The sequence below is a fragment of the Mandrillus leucophaeus genome, unplaced genomic scaffold, assembly GCF_000951045.1.
Source record: "Mandrillus leucophaeus isolate KB7577 unplaced genomic scaffold, Mleu.le_1.0 Scaffold76, whole genome shotgun sequence".
Lineage (NCBI taxonomy): Eukaryota > Metazoa > Chordata > Mammalia > Primates > Cercopithecidae > Mandrillus > Mandrillus leucophaeus.
Genome location: NW_012108252.1, coordinates 642,960 through 662,681, shown reverse-complemented (window position 1 = coordinate 662,681; position 19,722 = coordinate 642,960). Strand labels below are relative to the sequence as shown.

Here is a 19,722-nt window from a genome sequence, read left to right as displayed (position 1 = left end):
AATCCCATGTGATTTAATGATTTTAGGTGGAGTTGAATACACCAATTTCATATACCTCTGAGAAAATAATACTTTTGAGGAGCTAGTATTATGAGATCATTTCTACTTTAGTATCTTATGTAAATGACACATTTTGTGCTTCTTAATTAAAAGGACAAGCCTAAAGTATTCTATATACAGTAAGTTTTTCTACATTCCAAAGCCCACCAAATATTGAATCTTTACTAAGTCGATGTAGTCACATTAGGAAGTGATGCTGTTTCACTTGCTGAAGCAGTCAAGAACAAAATGAATTTATAATGAGTCTTTTAAAGTTTTTACATTAGTCCCTCATATGAAAATTATATCTTACCTTGGCAAACATACTGTCCATTTCCCTTTCAGTTCAGATCATCACAGTTAATAAGCTCCCTAAAGTATGATGACTAACAATGCCTAATACCACTTGTCCATTTGCCTTCACAAGAAGGCAGAGGTCTGCATCTCATATAATTACTTTAGAACCTCAGGTTATAAAGAAACAATTACACATGATTTCTAGCCAAAGTTTTATTTAAGTAAGTATAACAATGAAGTATTCTGGCAATATCTCTACAGTACACTAAAGGCAGGAAATATGAGTCTAAACATGGAGTGGTGTTTCTTTTTTCTCTTCTTTCACCCTTTTTAAAACATTTTTATTATTTGTTTATGTATGTATGTATGTATGTATGTATGCATGCATGTATGTTTTATAGAGAGAAAGGGTCTTGCTATGTTGCTCAGGCTGGTTTTGAACTTCCAAGCTCAAGTGATCCTCCCACTTTGGTGTCCCAAAGTGTTGGGATTACAGGCATGAGCCACTGTGCCCGGCCTTCTTTCACTCCTATACTCTTTGTTGTTGTTGAACACTCACTGTGGTATAGATTACAACATCCTGGATTCAAATTCCAATTTGCAACAATTAGTTGTATGGCTTTAGATAACCTCTCTCATCTTATTTTTCCTCACCTACAAACTGGGGGCAATATCTTGATAGGTTTTTGTGAAGGTTAAATGAGATAATATATATGAGAGATACTGTGGGATAGCTGGCAAGTAGTAGATGATTTGTAAATGTTAATTTATCCTTGAATCCTCCATTGAAAAATATGAACAGATAACATTTTTTTCTTGGCTATTAATTTCTTTCTTTTTTCTTTTTTTTTTTTTTTTGAGACAGGGTCTTGCTCTATTGCCCAGGCTGGAGTGCAATGGCACAATCTTGCCTCCCTACAATTCCACCTCCCAGGTTCAAGCGATTCTCATGTCTCAGCCTTCTGAGTAGCTGGGATTACAGGCATGCAACACCACGCCCAGCTAATTTCTGTGTTTTTGGTAGAGACGGGGTTCTGCCAAGTTGGCCAGGCTGGTCTTAAACTCCTGACCTCGAGCAATCCACCTACCTCGGCCTCCCAAAGTGCTGGGATTACAGGCATAAGCCACTGTATCTGGTCTTTGGCTATTAATCTGTCATTTATACATTATTGTATCATTAATTCCCCGGCATCTAGTAAACTTTCTGTCATCCAGAGGTGCCCAAACACATGATGAATAAACTGAATTTATGTAATCTGTTTCTACTATTGCTGTTTTCTCCAGCTATTTCTAAAAGCACTGTAAGTATACTGGCTAGCTATTCCCCATACTGCCACCGTGGTTGGCATTTCACCAATAGAGAATTATGAATTTGGATAAAATACAACTCTTTCTAGGCATTTGTTTTTAAAATTCAAAAGCTTTTAGGAATGGTAATCATCTGGTTACTATGTGTCACTAATGCTTCATTGAAAATTAGTTGACAATTGCTTTTCTCTAAAAACAGGTGCTGCTTTTAGCTGTAGAAGGCCCCTGGATACCCAAGAAAGACGGGCCAAAGGAAGAGGTTCTAGAAGTTTAAAGAAACACCTCCTAAGTCAAGTGCCAAGCACAGTAATAGATGTTTAATGAGTATTATCTTGTTTAACTCTTACAATTCCTTGAGGGGAGTATGACTATTCCCGTTTCACTCATGAAGAAACTTGGTTTACAGAGAGGTTAAGAGGCTTGCAAGAGGTGACAAATAGAAAGTAATATGGAATTCACCCCAGACTTATCTCAAAGTTCATGTCCTTCTGTCCCAGTAGGATGCTCCTAGAAGGACACCAAAAGAGATGTGAAGGATGCTGAGGGGTACTTGCCTGTCTCATAGTTTTGCCTGGTGCTGGTCTTTTGCCATTAAAAAAAGTCACCAAAAACATAGTCCCTACTAGACTATGAGTTTAAGGACAGAGACTAGGTCTTACTCACCTTTGGAAACTTGGTATCTAATACAACGATGTGTGGAACGGGGTGATGCCCCAAGTCTTTTTATTAAAACAAATTTATTCTTATTCTCAGATCCTTTCAGTTTGTTTACCTAATACTACACATAGCTCTGGTATTTACAAGATTTGCCTTCTTTCTATCAAATGTTCTTCTCTTTTACTTTCCAGCTGGCTTGGTTCAGACAAAAGTGATAACATACTTAGACTGTGATGTACTAAAATAAGTAAAACATAAGGATTTTTAAACACAGCATGCAGTTTTCAGATGGTATAGGTTCAGCACTGCATTTTAGATTAGTGAGATATTAGATGATGACCTTGTTAGAAGCCATTTCTGTCCATCTCTAAAATCTTCTCCCCTGATACTATTCTTTGTCTTCCAGTGAATACCCCTAGGACATTGTGAGATGCATGTGTGTACCAAAAACTGAAAAAACCAAGATAACCAGGAACAGGCAGTCCTCACCAAAGTGGCATCAGAGGTCAGAGGCAGGGAAGGGTGTGCAGGATGAGCTGAGCTGCCCCCACCTGACATCCTGCCCCCATTACACAGGAGCAGAGACCTCTCTCTCATAACCAGGCTTTCTGGCTATCCTGTCATAGTATGTTTTAATCTTGAAAGCATGATTCTATATTCAAAGTATATGTTTAAAACAGACCTTACCAGTTGGATAGATAAGGGTATAGAGCTTTTCTCATTTTTATATGGATAAATTTTCTCCTAAGACTATTCAAAGGATCCCCTTTTCTTTACTGCCACAGCCTTCCTAATATTCTCAACTTATATGAATGTAATCTCCGTAGCTGTTGGTTTAAGGCCATAATTTGTAGGGTCTCTCTTACTATCTTTTAAAATAGTCCCTTTAGTTTTACGTCTACAGGCTTTAAATTTTGATTTTCAATAGCAACTTGACAAGATTAATGAGCTGAAAATATATTTAACTGATACATCTTTTTTCTACTTTCAACAGAAAATTTCAAATTCAAGTTAATAAAACCCAAGTTACACCCATAAGTAATCCAAAAGAAAGTAGACATGAGTGTCAAAATTTTTTATACAACAGCTTCCTATAATATATTGAGATGCAATTATAAGTGGCCTCAAGTACATTTTCCTGGAGAAGTTGACTCATGTTACACACAGTTGGCAATATACACTAAGGTTGTGATTTGACCAACATTCCAAAGTGTGTAAGTGTGTGTGTGTGCACAAATGCATATACAAAACTATACATACACACATACACATATACCTAATTCTGAGCATATATTTTACAATGCTTGATAATGTATTTCCTTTCAAAAAATCTATTTATAATTTTAAATGTTGCTTTACTTGTAACTACTTTGAGATCCTTCCAAAGAACATTTCTTGTTTCATCTTTGTATCCATTATGCACAGTAGGTACTTAATAATAAATGTTTGTTGAATAAGACCTTGGATAAGATATAGCAAACAACCTAATACAGAGAACGGCCCTAAAAAATATAACCTGAAACTATGGGGAATAATCACTGGCATACTTTCTAAATCCACAAAGTAAATTTACAACAATCCCAGTAAATAGTACTAGGATCAATTAAAAAAACTCTTTGGAGATTGTGAGAGTTGGTTTCTAAGTTTGTTGCAGATTTTACAGCAATTCAGTGGTTTTGTGCACTTAAAAATTATGGCATGAAAATAAAAACAAAAAAAGCAAGCCCCTAAAATAAATTTAAAATATCTTAGAACAAGAAAAGTTGGCTGTCTACCTGTTGTTTTTAAATATTAAATATATAATGTCATTTCTATTCCTACTTTAAAATTTTTGTTATAAAAGTATTGGACCTAGCCAACAGGTATCAAATAACTATTTTCTCAGAATAACATATATTGTTTAAAATTTACCTACAAAAACAATAGTCACAAGTTAACAACTTTGCAATAAAATTTACCTCGCCGGAACTGGTAGTTTGGGGCAGAGAACAGAAGATTTTGAAGATGTAGTGTATTCAGAAGGCTTTAGGTTGTAGCTACATAGTGCTGAACCTGTTCAAAGAAAAATTATATGTTAGCTGGCAGAAGAGTCAGAAAAAATTCTCTCACTATCCATTTTAATTTTGTATCATTCAACATATGCAACTTTCCAAACATTATAGAATTCATAGAAATCTGATTTGATGTATAAGTCCTCAACCATTTAAAATTGATTCTACTATTAATGTAATTCATATACAAATTTGAATTAATATTAAAGGTAATAATAAGTACTAGAACTACCTTTATTGAGTGTTAGGTTCTCTGCAAGATGACATTTATGTATTATACAATTTACTATAACTCTATAAGGCAGGTATTATTAAGCCTACTTTAGAGAGAAGGAAATAGAGGCTAAGAGATAAGGTAAATAACTTGCCTAAGAACATAGAGCTAGTAGGAGTAGAGCTGGGATTAAACACCACGTCTCTTGACTACAAAGCCTGTGCTCAATTACATATTATGCCTGTTTTTCCTATGCCTTCCATTACTAAATGTCTACAATTACTGCATTTAACTCATATAAATTTGGATAATACATTACTTATTTAAAAAGCAGGAAACATTCCTAACTGTAAATAAACGGAACAAATTGATAAAACTGATAAACTGATAAAAGTGATTCCTAGTTTTCAGAGTTTAAGACAGCTTAAATTCAACTGTAGATTGGTTATGCAAAAAAACATTAATTTTTCTGATTATATGGCCAACACATATCGAATATACATAACATGTATACAGTGTAAAATTTACATAATACATTAATGTATTATATAATTTACTATAACTCTATAAAGCTGGTATATACATTAATTTCCTTAGTATAGAAAATTGAGATGGATAAAGTCCACTAAATCCAACATAAGTCTTATTTTCCTGATCCGTTAATTTTAAAATACAGCAACTAGAATACTGGAAGGTTCATTGTATAATATATTGTTAAGTGAGGAGACCCAGGCTCCAGTTCTAATTTTGCTGCATTTCATCACATAAACGGTTTATATTTTATTAACTGCTGTTCCCACCAGATTACTAATTTGGTCAAATACTTTATTATGAAATAAACAGAATAGCTTTGCATCTGTATTATGATGATACTGAACTTTTATATTATACCACCACAGAAAAAGCTTAAAATATAATGTGAACAGCAGACTGCAACACTGAGTTAATTATGGAAAAGGCATGTGAGCATAGGAGAAGGAACTGGAAGGGAATATAGAAAAAAGGATATAGCTTGATTTAATGGGACAACAAAATTGGAAACAAGTTTATTTCATTTATATCTTGTCCTATCAATCAAAATAATTTTTAGAAAGGCACAAACCAACATTTAATTTAGCAATGCTGCCCCAAACCAGCAAAAAATCCAAGTGATTAAATATGTGAGCCTTAACAGCATACTGATATGAGTGCATGTAGCATATATTTTATATAAAGATAATCTGAGTAATCTGACAATGCAAAATATTTTTAAAGCGATAATTATGAGTTACATGGCACTGTTCTTCAAGTTTTTTAAGCTTAAAGTAGGCTCAACAAGAAACTAAGTTTTAAAAATTGCGCTTGACTATTCTTTTGCATTTTAATGATCTATTTTTTAAAAAGCTAAGGATGAATATTAAATATTTAACTCTTCTAAGAGCATTGTCTTTCACACTTGAATATAATGCCACTAGATTACATTTATAGTAATTTTGCAGAAAACATTAACAATGGCAAGGAAACATTTTAGATTAATCCTGAAATAGCTAGGAGTCCTAGTATAGAATTGCTTAGGAAAAACAGCAACTGTGCCAATAAGTGTGGAGCACCCGATGTGATCATCAACTTCCTGATCTGAATTGTCAACTTATTTCTTTCAGAGTCCAAGATGGAATCGATTTGCACAAAATAAAAGACCCTAACTAAAGCACTTTGTGTCAGTGCTGCCAAATACACTGCTTCATCTGAATTCAGTTAGCATAATCTCTATCCCCACCCTTTCTTCATTTAAAAAAGGAGGTCAGCAGGTGCAATGGAGTTCAATTTTATAAATACTTTCCCAGGATAATACTCAATGAAAGGATAATAGCCTTATCTCTGATGGTATTCTGGGACACAGGCCAGTACTAAATAGATCCTGTACTAAATAGATTAAAGGAAAAAGATCTTTACAATGTGTTAGTAGTAATAATCATAAGAAACCTTATACTGCTTCCTGCTCAAAGGGTTGATGAACAGAGAAGCCTCAATGAAGAACATTAAAACAATTCAGTAATGGCAAACATTTTACAACTGTTTTTCTTTTCATGTTCATTAGCTAAGCATTTTCAGTGAACATTCTGAAGGTAGTATTTTTTTTTTTTTTTTTTTAACAGTGAACGTATAAAAAATACTTAGCACAAGAAGTTTGGATCTAACCAGTAGGACAAAGTTTTCCTTCTAATGTAAAAGCAGGTAAAAATTATACGAGTAATGAAAAGTAGAAAACTAAGAACAAAAGCTTATCTAAAGCATACCAGAGGTAATCCATGCAACTCAGCCGATGTTATTCAAAGACTATCAAAATGAGTGATCTTAGGAACCTAACTTTAGTGTATAAACATTTATCATGGCAAATGGTAACTATGGCCCCCAGAATGTTTAACTACTATAATTTTTCAAATGCTGTATAATAGTCAATTATTTAGTCTGAATTTATTATTCTTTAGCTCAATATCAGTTATATCAACTCCCCTAAGAGGTACGTTTCCATCAGAACACTCCAAATATTACAGATGAAAAAAAAAGTAGTACTTCCAAGGCCTTCAATGCAATCACTGGCATATTTACAAGTGGAATTCTTTGCCCCTAAGCTGCCATGCTTCCTTTGTGCCATTTCTAATACTCAAAATTGGGTAAGTATTCAATAAACTCCTGGGCCAAAAAACATACGTTCTACAGACACCTCAAAAAAAACATCTTTGGAGAAAAATTAGTTCCACCATGTACCTTCTGACTTTATATTTTCTGTCCTAGTTAATGGTTCCACCATCCGTGAAACATACAAGTTATCCGACATCTTTTTTATCTACTGTTTTCCTATACCATTCAAGAGATACCACATCCTGAGCATTGGACCTTCCTATGTTATCTCAGACCTTCATGATCTCCTACTGTGTCAGTTAAAATACTGTAAAGTGTTTCTCATCTCCATTCTGTGTATAACCATCAGAATGATCTTTGTACAATGCAGATTAGTCATATCACACCCCTATCCTCAGGATGAAGTCCAAATATTCTGGATTCAAGTTCCTCCTAAAGCAGGTCTCTACCTAAAACTCCAGACTCATCTCAACATAATAAACTACATACAATCAATGATTGCTGTTTAACAAGCTTCCAGGTTTTCAGACACACCACTCCCTCTGCTTGCGCTGTCCTTTCCCAGCTAGCACCTGAGTGTTAACGTCTGAGCAGAATTTCTACACACTACTCAAACTTCATCTCTTCTGTCAAGCCTTCTCTGACCCACCCAACAAAGCTATTTACTGCTTAGCTCTATGATAAAACAGGGCATATTCTTTTGTAATTTTTTGTTTGTATATCATCTCTATTTTTACAATGCAAACTCTGAGAACTCAAACCTTATGCCTTTGAAAAGTTTGGAACCTATATTTCCTGGTCTATAGATGTCATCCAAAAGCCTTCTGTTCAATAAAACAGGTATCCTGAGTGGAGAAAAAAATGAAATAACTGTTTTTAATCTCTTATGTTTTGGTGTTATATGTTATATACAATGTTCGGATGCGTTTCACCATTTGCTACAAATATACGATCTAAAACAACATTCCTCAATCTTAGTATGATGACATTTTGTGCTGGATGATTCTTGGTTGTAGGGGGCTGTCCTGTGCATTGCAAGATGTTTAGCAACATCGCTGGTCTCTATCCACAAGATTCCAGTAGCCTCCTCCTAAGCTCTCACCCAGTGTGACAGCCAAAAATGTCTCCAGATGTTGCCAATTTTCTTTGAGGAGGCAAAAGCCTCCTCAACGTTGTGAACCAATAGTTTAAAACATCACATTATTTGAAAACAAGATACAAAACAAAGAGTTTCTATGCTGGGGGCTAATTTTTCTTGCTTTAAAATTTTGTTTAATTTACCACCACAGTGATATTTATAGGATAGATTAAAATTAAGGAAAAATATTCCTTAAAACATGATTTAAATATTTGCAACTAATAGAAAAGAAAGTCTCTCAATGCAGAACAGTTTTTACTATGAAAGATTTCCATTGCCTTGTGATGTCTAATGAATTTAACCTCCTTTTCACTAATTAAGAAACACTATTTATATGCTGGGAGAATGGAAGATAATTTTCCAATTTTAATTCCTAGTAACCCATGAAAAGTATGGACATATTTGTAATTCCCAAGAAGCATCCACCTACAGAAATTAGCCAGGTAAGAATGTGGCATCATCTGTCAACCACTGTTGGCACATACTAGGCATACATAATAAATATTTGCTAAGTGAATTAATTTTGAACATCTATGTACGAGACTTCTATTAGGTGTTGTGGAGGATAAGGAGAATTCTGACTCAACTATACTGCAAACTCCTTAAATGTGGGGACTGTACTTTGTATCTCTGATGCATGCTTAATGGGTACTAAGTATTTGTTGAATGAAAGAATTAGTTTAAACTGCAGTATCAAATGTAAGGATTTTCCTTCTTTTTAAACAACCAAGCATCCTTGCTGATCTCTGACTTGGAGGCAATTAATTCAGTTGCTAGAGTTGATCATTTCATTCATTTATAAATGATATCAAGTCAAATCTTTTGACTTACTGTGCCAAAAAGAAAACATAATTACTCTGGGGTTTAAGTTTTATTGATACTGACTGGCAAGAAAAAGGGTAATATACTGATCATCTATTGATACTGACTCTAAACTAATAACCAGATAACAATAATCAAAAAGACTTATTAGTATTCACAATTAGCATTATCTGAATGGACCACATAATCTGTTAAAGTTTTTAATGGCTAAACAGTAATCATTAAGAAAACACCAAGCTTCATGGCTCTACTCAAAATGTGAACACGGTCTCAGGGCAGGTTATAAAGCTCTCAAATTTTTTTCAAAATATTGTACATTGAAGAAGCACTAGTAAACGGGAGTGCTTTTTCCACATACTATAAATGGGAGGCAAACAAAAGGAAAGTAAGATTTCTGCCAGACTTTACTACTGTGTTAGGGAAGATAAAATACATATTATAAAACAGTTTGATAAGAATAATGGAAAAGGTAATAAAAAATCCATGTGAACTATTAGCACTGAGAACCTATAGTCAACTCCTAACTTACTCACAGGTTATGTTCATTTCTATTTATTTATGTATTTATGTATTTATTTTTTTAGAGACAGGGATCTTGCTATGTTGCCCAGGCTGGCCTTGAACTCCTGAACTCAAGTGATCCTCCTGCCTTGGCCTCTCAGTAGGCTGGGAATACAGGCATGTATCACCTCACTCAGAAGATTGTGCTCATTTCTAAACCGCCATTTAGAATTTAGACAGCAAGTGCAAAAATCAAAACAATATGCAAAGCATCTGGTGCAGTCCATGGCATACAATAGCTACCAATAAATGGTATGTTGAAACAAAACCCGGGGCATAAGTCTGGTGTTTCTATTCCGATTCAGATGCCCATGCTGAACAATGGGGACAGTGGAGTGAAGTGAAGGGTCATCTATGGACCAGAGATGCTGGGTCAGAATTAGAGGGGGGAGAGAGAAAGGAGAAGAACTGTCTGAGCAGGCATTGTCTTCCCCTTCCCTTCACCACCTGTCTTGCAAGATGCATTGGTATCTTCACCACCTGTCTTGGTATGGCTGGGTTGAGATGAAAGCTGAAGGAGGGAGATTCTTCTCTCCCACTATAATGTACATAGTTCCCTCTGATCCATGGGAATACATTCCAAGACCCCTCGGTGGATGCCCGAAGCTATGGATAGTACCAAACCCTCTATATACTACGTCTTTGCGGTCTGGTAACTGATAGGGCTACTAAGAGACTAAGTGGTGGGTAGCATACACAGTGTGGATATGCTGGACAAAGGGATGATTCGTGTCTGGGTGGGATGGGGCAGGTCTGTGCAAGATTTCATCATGCTACTAAGCAAAGTGCACAATGTAAAACTTATGAATTGTTTATTTTTGGAATTTTCCATTAAATATTTTCAGACTGCAATTGACCATGGGTAACTGAAATCGAACAGTAAAACTACCGATAAGGGAGAACTACTGTAGCGTTATTTGAATTTTCAAAAATAATGGCAATAAGGAGGAAAGTGGCCTGTTCATCAGACTGAAGAGAGGGAAAGTGAAAGTAAGATGGAATTCATGCCCTGCTGAAAATAAGAACTCAGATAAGAGCATTCACCAGATGGTTTCAGTTTTCTCTGTAGGGCATAAGTTTAGGAAAGAGGACAAACAAGAGGGCTTGAGAGAAGAGATATGAATAATCACTTGGATAGCATTATAAGGGAGATAAATGAGTTACTTAGAGATGAATAAAAAGAACTGATTTCACAGAAATACTGGTTAGATTGGAGAACAATTTACCTGCTGGTGTCAACTCACACAGATAACAGAATTGAGGATAAAGTTTTCTGTGAGAATGAGAAATTATTAAGTGGCAATAGAGGAGAACAGGGAATCCAGCCCATCATTTTTTCAAATAACATTTATGGATATCTACTTATCTACTATGGGAGCCTCTATATTAGGGCCTGGATATTCCCAGATGAAAAGAGCATGAGCTTGCCCCTAGGAAATTCATACACAACTGCAAGAAGTTTGATACTGAGTCCTTATGGTATTTGGCAACTTCAATTCTTTAAAGGCAATTTTTAAACTGTTTTCTTCTCTAGCATTATATATTTATAATATTTGTGTTATATGAATTATGAACCATAAAAACAAATGCACATTTGTACCCCCACCACCCAACTCATGTACTAGCATTCACAGTTCTTTTATTATTATTTTTTTTATTTTTATTTATTTTTTTGAGACAAAGTTTCGCTCTTGTTGCCCAGGTTGGAGTGCAGTGGAATGATCTCAGCTCACTGCAACCTTCACCTCCCAGGTTCAAGCAATTCTTCTGTCTCAGCCTCCCGAGTAGCTGGGATTACAGGCACCTGCCACCACGCCCGGCTAATTTTTGCATTTTTAGTAGAGATGAGGTTTCACCATGTTGGCCAGGCTGGTCTCAAACTCCTGACCTCAGGTGATCCACCCACCTCGGCCACCCAAAGTGCTGGGATTATAGGTGTGAGCCATGCGCCCGGCCAGCGCTCACATTTTTATATTTGTCTGCCTGCCTTTCAAAGCTCTTTGTAATATGACAGCATCTCCACAATACCAATCTAATTTCCAGCTATTTCTTCCAAACTCTCTATTGTAGTCATACTTGACAGGGGCATTCCACAAACTCTAAGTGCCCAAGAAAATATCTTCTTTTTCTTGTTTAAAAGAAACAAAGATTTGAGGAAATAATTTATTTGCCTATTAAATACATTTCTTACAACCACCACCATAGGAACCAAGAGCTTCTTCCCCTTTAATTTCTAGGGGTAATAAAATTTCATGTGAATGGATGGTTGTAAGTGCTAAAAAGTACTTTCAAATGTTGTCATGGAAACTTAAAATTCTTTGAAAAGGATTGATATTATCCTCTCATTCTAGTAAGAAACATGTTATATTGCCTTGCATCTTAAAATTAGGTATAAAATTAGCACTTAAACTGTTACTACCTGAAACAGGACTCCTCTTTCATGAACTTAATAAAAATTATGATAAAATAAAGACAACATAAAATTACTATCGTAATCATTTGTAAGTGTACAGTTCAGTGACATTAAGTACATTCAAACTGTTGTACAAGAATCACCACCATCCATCTCCAGAACTCTCTTCATCTTACTAAACTAAAACTCTTCACCCATTAGACAATATCCCCATTCCACTCTCCCTGCCACCCTGGCAACTATCATTCTACTTTCTGTCTATATAAATTTGACTACTCCAGGGTGGAATCACACAGTATTTGTCCTTCTGTGACTGGCTTACTTCACCTCGCATAATGTCCTCAAGGTTCATCCACGTTATAGCATGTGTCAGAATTTATTTTCCTATTTCTTATTGCGGTAAAAAAATGCATAACATATAATTGACTGTCTTAACCATTTTTAAGTGTACAGTACAGCACTATTAACTATATGCATATTGTGGTGCAACAGATTTTTAGAACTTTTTCATCTTGTAAATCTGAAACTCTAGTCATTGAACCACAACTCCCTTTCTCCCCCTCCTTCAGCTCCTGGCAACCACACTTCTACTTTTTGTTTCATGTAAGTGGAATTATGCAGTCTTTTTCTTTTATGACTGACTTATTTGACTTAGCATAGTGTCCTCAATTTTCATGCAAGTTGAAGCATATGATGTTTCTTTCCTCCTTTTTTAAGGCTAAAATAATCTTCCATTGTATGTATACACCACATTTTCTTTGTTTTTGTTTGTTTTTGAGACAGGGTCTCACTCTGTCACCCAGGCTAGACTGCAGTGGCATGATCTCGGCTCACTGCAACCTCCTGGGCTCAAGAGATCCTCCCGCCTCAGCCTCCTGAGTAGCTGGGACTACAAGTGCGTGCCACCATGCCTGGGTAATTTCATTTTTTGTAGAGATGAGATCTCACTACGTTGCACAGGCTGGTCTTGAACTCCCGAACTCAAGCGCGCTTCCTCCCTCAGTTTCCCAAAATTCTGGGACTACAGGTGTGAGCCACCACGACTGGTAGTTCACCATATTTTCTCCAACCATTTATTGGTCTACAGACATGAGGTTGCTTCCACCTCTTGGCTATTGTGAATAATGCTACAACGAACATGATTGTGCAAATATCTCTTCAAGATCCTCTTTTCAATTCTTTTGGATATATTCTCAGAAGTGGGACTGCTGTATCATATGCTAATTTTATCTTTAATTTTTTGAGGAACCTACATACTATTTTCCATAGCAGCTGCACTGTTTTACATTCCCATCAATGGTACACAAAGGTTCCAATTCTCTACATCCTCACGAACACTTGTGTGATTTTAGGTGTGTTTTTTTATAGTAGCTCTTCAGATAGTCTAGATATTAACTCCTTACCAGATATCTGATTTATAAGTATTTTCTATGGGTTGACTTTTCACTTCTGTTGATTTTTGTCCCTTGATGTACAGTTTTCAATTGTGACGTAATCCAATTTATGTATTTTTTTCTTTTGTTGCCTGTGCTTTGGTGCAATTTGGTGCCATTCAATAAACTATTGCCAAATGCATTGCCATGCAGCTTTCCCCTACATTTTCTTCTAAGAGTTTCTGCAGTTTTAGCTCTTACGTTTAGGTTCTTTCATGGACTTTACACTATCCCCTCTTACTGACTTGAAAATTTCCCACTTAAGTTTGAATTATATATTAAAGCTATTCCTCTCTGAAATTAACGATTGAGGTTTATATATTTGAGGCTGAAGGGTCTGTGTATTTTCTAACAGAAATATACTGTAACAACATGCAGACATAGATTCTAATAAAAATTACTTGCTACTCTTGAATCAACTTGCACCTCAAACAATAGAAAAGATAAGTGAATGGCCAGGTGTGTGGCTCATACCTGTAATCCCAGTACTTTGAGAGGCCGAGGAGGGAGGATTACTTAAGGCTAGGAGTTTGACACCAGCCTGGATAACATGGTGATACCTCACTGCCACATAAAGTAAAAAAATTATCTGGGCATGGTGACACATGCCTATAGTCCCAGTTGCTCAGGAGGCTGAAGCAGGAGAACCACTTGAGCCCAGAAGTACAAGGCTGCAGTGAACCATAACTGTGCCACTGTTCTACAGACCAGACTACTGCACTTTACTCTGTCTTTTAAGCAAGAAGAAAAAGAAAAAAAATCAGGTAACTTACAAAGACAAAAGAAGGAAAAATAATGCAAAAAGCAGAGAAATAATTCTCTCAGTGACAAGGGTAATATTGGAATTAAATCTTACCAGGTCTAGTTTTAAGTTACCAATTCAAACAACAGCATAGGTTCTTTTGAGAAGTTCAGAAATTTCAAGTTAGGGTTGCTACTCAAATAAGGTATTTAGGCCCCTATACCAAAGGCTCTCTCTCTGATATAATTTTATAGCTTTTCTATTTGCCTGTTAACATTTTGTCTTCTCTATCCTCCATCATTGTACTTCTTGATGCTGTCATTTTCTATGGCTACCTTATTGACTTATTATTCATACAGCTGGCACAAAATCCCAATGGTACCTTTGTAGCTAGGCACCAATTTAACAAGTCTGTTTTCTGAAATAATGTTTATTCATTAATAAATCTTGAGCACCTACTTTGTGCAAGACACAGTGAGAAATACAAAGCTGTAAAACCCACCAGGAGGGTCTTCTTAACTAAACCTGAACAGGCCACAGTCAGTATTATATTCACTTAGAAGGATACCAGCCTGGAAACAAAGCATACCAGCAGGGGAGCATGGGGCATTTCTCCTCCAGGAAACATCTCAGCAGGCCACACAGCTAACAAGGACCTAGCTCTCTTCTAGCCCTCCAGATGACAGCTCAGGTTCAAGGGACCAAGACTCACAACCAGTGGGTTTGAGAAGACATGTTGGAAGATAGTTCGAGACTAGATCATAGCTTCGAATGATAGCATAAGACATATAGACTTTTATTTTTTACATGGATGCTTTCTGAGCAAGGGGTTAGCATTGATTGAAGCTCTAGGAATATTAACATGGCAGCAGTATATAAGAGAGCTAAAACTAGACAGAAATTGGAAGCAGAAAGACTATTACATTCCATTAGTGGAATAATATTAATAATTATAATGATAATAGCAGCAGCCAATAATTTTTCTTAGCAACTTAATATTTGCCAGATACTGTTCTAAGCATTGTTCATGTATCAAGTCCTCATAACAATCCTATGAAGTATATTAGGTATGAATATTGTCCCTATTTCATAGATGTGGAAACGGAGGCAAGGAGAAGTCAAGTACTTTGCCCAGGGTCTCACAGCCAGTGAGTGGTAGGAGCAACATTTGAACCCAAACAATCGCACTCCGGAGCGTATACTTTTAACCACTCAACCACATCACTTGTCAGAGTATACTCACATTGTCTAAAATTCTGGAAAAACCCTTAAGGAAGGGCTCACCTCTCCCTAAGAAACCTTATAATGATGAGGCTGGTAGTTCTGGTAAGAGGCTCAGCAACAACACATGTGGGGATACCATATGGGAATAAAAAATGAGATCGTGAAGAGTGGTTGGCACTTCTTTATTCAAGTGCCTACCAAGTGTTCAGTATTCTTCATACATCATCTTACTTAATCTTCATAACAACGTATGAGGGAGTATTATTTTTAATCCACATTTTTTCAGATGAGGAAACCTAGGCTCAGAGAACTTTTACCCTTTACCCTTATTACAGAGGCAGTCAGTGACAGTCAGCACTGGAATCCAGACCCAAATCAACCCATGCTATCCTATGCTGAGGGCATGGAACAACGGAACAGGGATACTGCCAGCCTGGAAGGCTGCAGTCCTCCCGCCTTCAGAAGGCTGGCATCCCCAACAGGAAGACACTGGAGCCATGCTAGTGTGTGCAGAGTTATGGTTCCAGGCTGTCTGTCCACCCAGCAAGAAGTTGTACCCACTGGATACTTGGGTTGGTCCTTGTTCCAAGGAACCAGCACCAGCCTGTGGATCTGGGCAGGACCAAGGCAGCTCTGAGGATTCCTACACACAAAATACAAGCATGAAACCTCAAAGAAATTCAAAAACAGGGGCCTCTACAAAGGGTGGTTAAAAAAACGATTCTCAGAAAAGAATTGAGGCAAGCCATGTGGACCTGAGGATGGTACCTACAGATAAAATGCCTCAGAGAACAGAGCTAGATTTCAGGAAACTATGTTAGTTTTCTCAGCTAATTCCCCTATGTTTGGTCTCAAAGTTTCTCACAATTATTTTTAGAAAAAGAGCCATGACAGAACATTAAATTTAAAAAGCAGAACACAAAACTATATACACACCGACTCATTGAAAAAGTACTGATGCTGGAATTTTAATTTCTACTTCTTATTTTTTCTGAACTTTTCGAATTTCCTATAATATGCATATGTTACATTGCTAACCAGGGTTTTATATATACACACACACACACACACACACGTATATATATTATTTCAATATATAAAATTTGTTTCAATTTATATAAATGTGAATTGAAATACTTTTAACCAATCCTTGGGAAGGGGGAACAAGAAACAAATTTTACCTACAGTGGTTTAGTAATTTCCAAACACTCAACAGACTACATCAAAGTCACCTGAGATATTTATTTAAAAAATACTAACTTCCAGAGCGCAAAGACCCACTCAGTCAGAATTTTGCTGGGTGAGGCCCAGGAATCTGGAGTTTAACAAGCTCCCTGGGTGACTATAATATTTTTTAGCAAGGAAGTCCAAAATTACTTCAATTATCTAAGGTTCCTTGATAATTTATTTAACACTAGGGCAAATTTATATTTAACAAAGAGAACAAGGTGATAGGACATAGATTTGGATGGCCTAATGTCTCACCATTCATCTCTGCAAACTTCTGAACATCACTCAGAGTTTTCAGTTCTTGCCTTGGACATGCTGCTACACACAGTGCTACAGACTTAATCTTCCGGTTTATCAAGTCCAGGTTGCATGGATCCAAAAAGAATACATACCTAAAGCATGGAGAAAAAACTGAGATATTATTTCACAAAACACATTGTGGGTCACTGCATATTTGACTAAGCCTAGAGCAAAGAACATCTATTCCACATTCCTCCACGATAAAAATCTCATCATAAATACATTTTTTAAAAATTGCTTATAAACAGACTAACAGTGGGAATAGGGGAATTGTAGGATTCATAATTATCATGATCTATTTTTCTAATATTTAAATGTTTGTATTGTACACATGCATATTTTATAATCAGAAATCATCTATTTTAGTTTTCTTCAAATCATTAATTTTTTATTTTGTCAAACTTGTAGCAAAAAAATTATTGGAATATCATAATACTGCTATATAATATAGCATGAATTGCAGTTTATATATAAACTGTAAACTTTAGTTAATAAATATAATTCATTCATTATATATAATTCATATAAACAGAATTATATAATTCCAAAAATGAATATATATTATAGACATCAATGAATATATACAACTGAATATATAAAGTTAAATGGAGACTAGAGGGAAATACACCAACATTTCAACTACGGTCATCTCTGAGTATTAAAATAAAGTGATTTTTAATTTATTTTACCTTTCATAATCCGCATCTTCTAGAAAGAATGTCAATTACTTTTGAGCTGATATAACTGCAGTAAATATTGTTTATTAATAGTTAAATACTGTCCATTACAGATAGACAAAATAATCCCCAAATCTGAAATTATACCCTTTAAGTTCTGTATACTTGTATTTTAGGAAAGGGAAGATTAATTAGAAAGCATACTGAAGCATGTATTTTTAATGTTATAAAGTAGATGAGATGATAAAGATTGTAGATGTTAACATTTGCTCAAAGAGAAAATAAGGGCTAAACATTCTCAACTGAGATAAGCTAAGTGCAATAATACGGATCAAGGAAGGGAGTACAAGAAGGAATGCTTCCACCTAAAATGAATCTCCAGCCAGGGTTCAATTCCACTGAGTTCATAAGAAGTTTTATAAAATCATGCATCTGTCAATAGCCTTTCACACGGTTAAACTCTGTTGCTATGCAAAATGTGGTTTCAAATCTGGAACAGGAAATACAACCAAATATAAAAATTAGGAGAACAAACTGAAAAGCAGAAAAGGTAAAGTCAATACATATGCTAAAATGGAAACTTTTATATGAAGGGGAAAAAAAAGTAAGTAGGAAAAAAAAGGGGGGCAACTACAGAGGCCTCTGCAGATCAAGTAATTCTGCACACTTCAGCACAGCAACGGGTCTGGGAACCCGGCATGAAGTTCAGGTATAACTTACCAAACTGAAAGAAAACAACAAAAAAAAAACGTGTGTGTGACCCTATCAGTGACTCCAAACCAGTGACTCTAAATGTTCTATCTATACAGATAGAAGGAAAGAAAAAAAGCCAGGCAAGATAAGGTTTAGAAGTAGGTTTTGTGGACTGTTTCCATGGCTGATAACAAGGCAGTAGGGCATACAGAGAATTGTTTCTGGCAACTTCTGAGTAGAAACAAGCATTCTCTTACTAATTCTCCCTTCTTCTATCCTGGGCGTCTGACTAAGCATGTCTATGCCTGTGACCCTGTATAATGAATTGCACAAAGACAGATCATGGACAGGGAACAATCAGGTCCTTGAAAAATGTGTCATAAAACCTTCGAATCAACCACTACTGCTATCACCAACACCACCACCACCACCACCACCACCACCACCACCTCCACCACTATCACTGCTACCATTGCCATCACCACCACTATCACTACTAAGAACACTTTTTTTTTTTTTTTTGAGATAGAGTTCTGCTCTGTCACATAGGCTGGAGTACAATGGCATGGTCTCAGCTCACTGCAACCTCAGCCTCCCAGGTTCAAACGATTCTCCTACCTCAGCCTCCTGAGTAGCTGGAATTACAGGCGCCTGCTACCACACCTGGCTAATTTTTGTATTTTTAGTAGAGACAGGGGTTTCACCGTGTTGGCCAGGCTGGTCTTGAACTCCTGATCTCAGGTGGTCTGCCCACCTTGGCCTCCCAAAGTGCTGGGATTACAGGTATGAGCCACTGCGCCTGGCCTAATAATACTTAATGATAAAGACTTTAAAAAATGATAGCCAATTTTATTGAGTACTTACTATTTATCAGACACTGTATTAAACCCTTTACATATATTAACTCAAATAATTCTCACAGTAATTCTGTTGTGTGTTTCTCTATGGGGTGGGAGTTGGGCAGTGGAACTGGGATGAGAGAGAGGCATTGAGTACACAGTTCTAAGTGATAAGCAATGCCTTGAGAACCATCTGGGGAATCACACCACAGTAGAAAAAGAAGCTTAGGGAAAAGGAAAAAAAAGCCAGAAGCTGCCTGGGCCTTGTTGCTGGGCCTAGGCTGGATCAATGACAACCTCTTGAGAATAGATGCACTGTCCGTCCTGCAGGCTTCAGCCTCCTCCAAGGGCAAAAGTATCCCTATTACATTTCTAACTTCTTTTATACCTTAAAATATTCCTTTGACTTATGCTAGTGACCGGGCAGCAACCTTATCCCTTGCTTTAGTCAGACCAATGTGA

The 19,722-nt window shown here is 36.3% G+C and overlaps 1 protein-coding gene across 1 annotated transcript in view; it reads right to left on the bottom strand.

Annotated features, from left to right (window-relative positions):
- The window catches only part of SLC44A1 (solute carrier family 44 (choline transporter), member 1), a 111,723-nt gene that overhangs the window by 49,643 nt on the left and 42,358 nt on the right, over nt 1-19,722 (bottom strand). Inside the window, exons 3-4 of the mRNA XM_011966358.1 lie at nt 17,007-17,143; nt 4,260-4,353 (exon numbers count right to left, since the gene is read on the bottom strand). Coding sequence (XP_011821748.1) covers nt 4,260-4,353; nt 17,007-17,143 — 231 coding nt within the window. The remainder of the gene's footprint in view (nt 1-4,259; nt 4,354-17,006; nt 17,144-19,722) is intronic.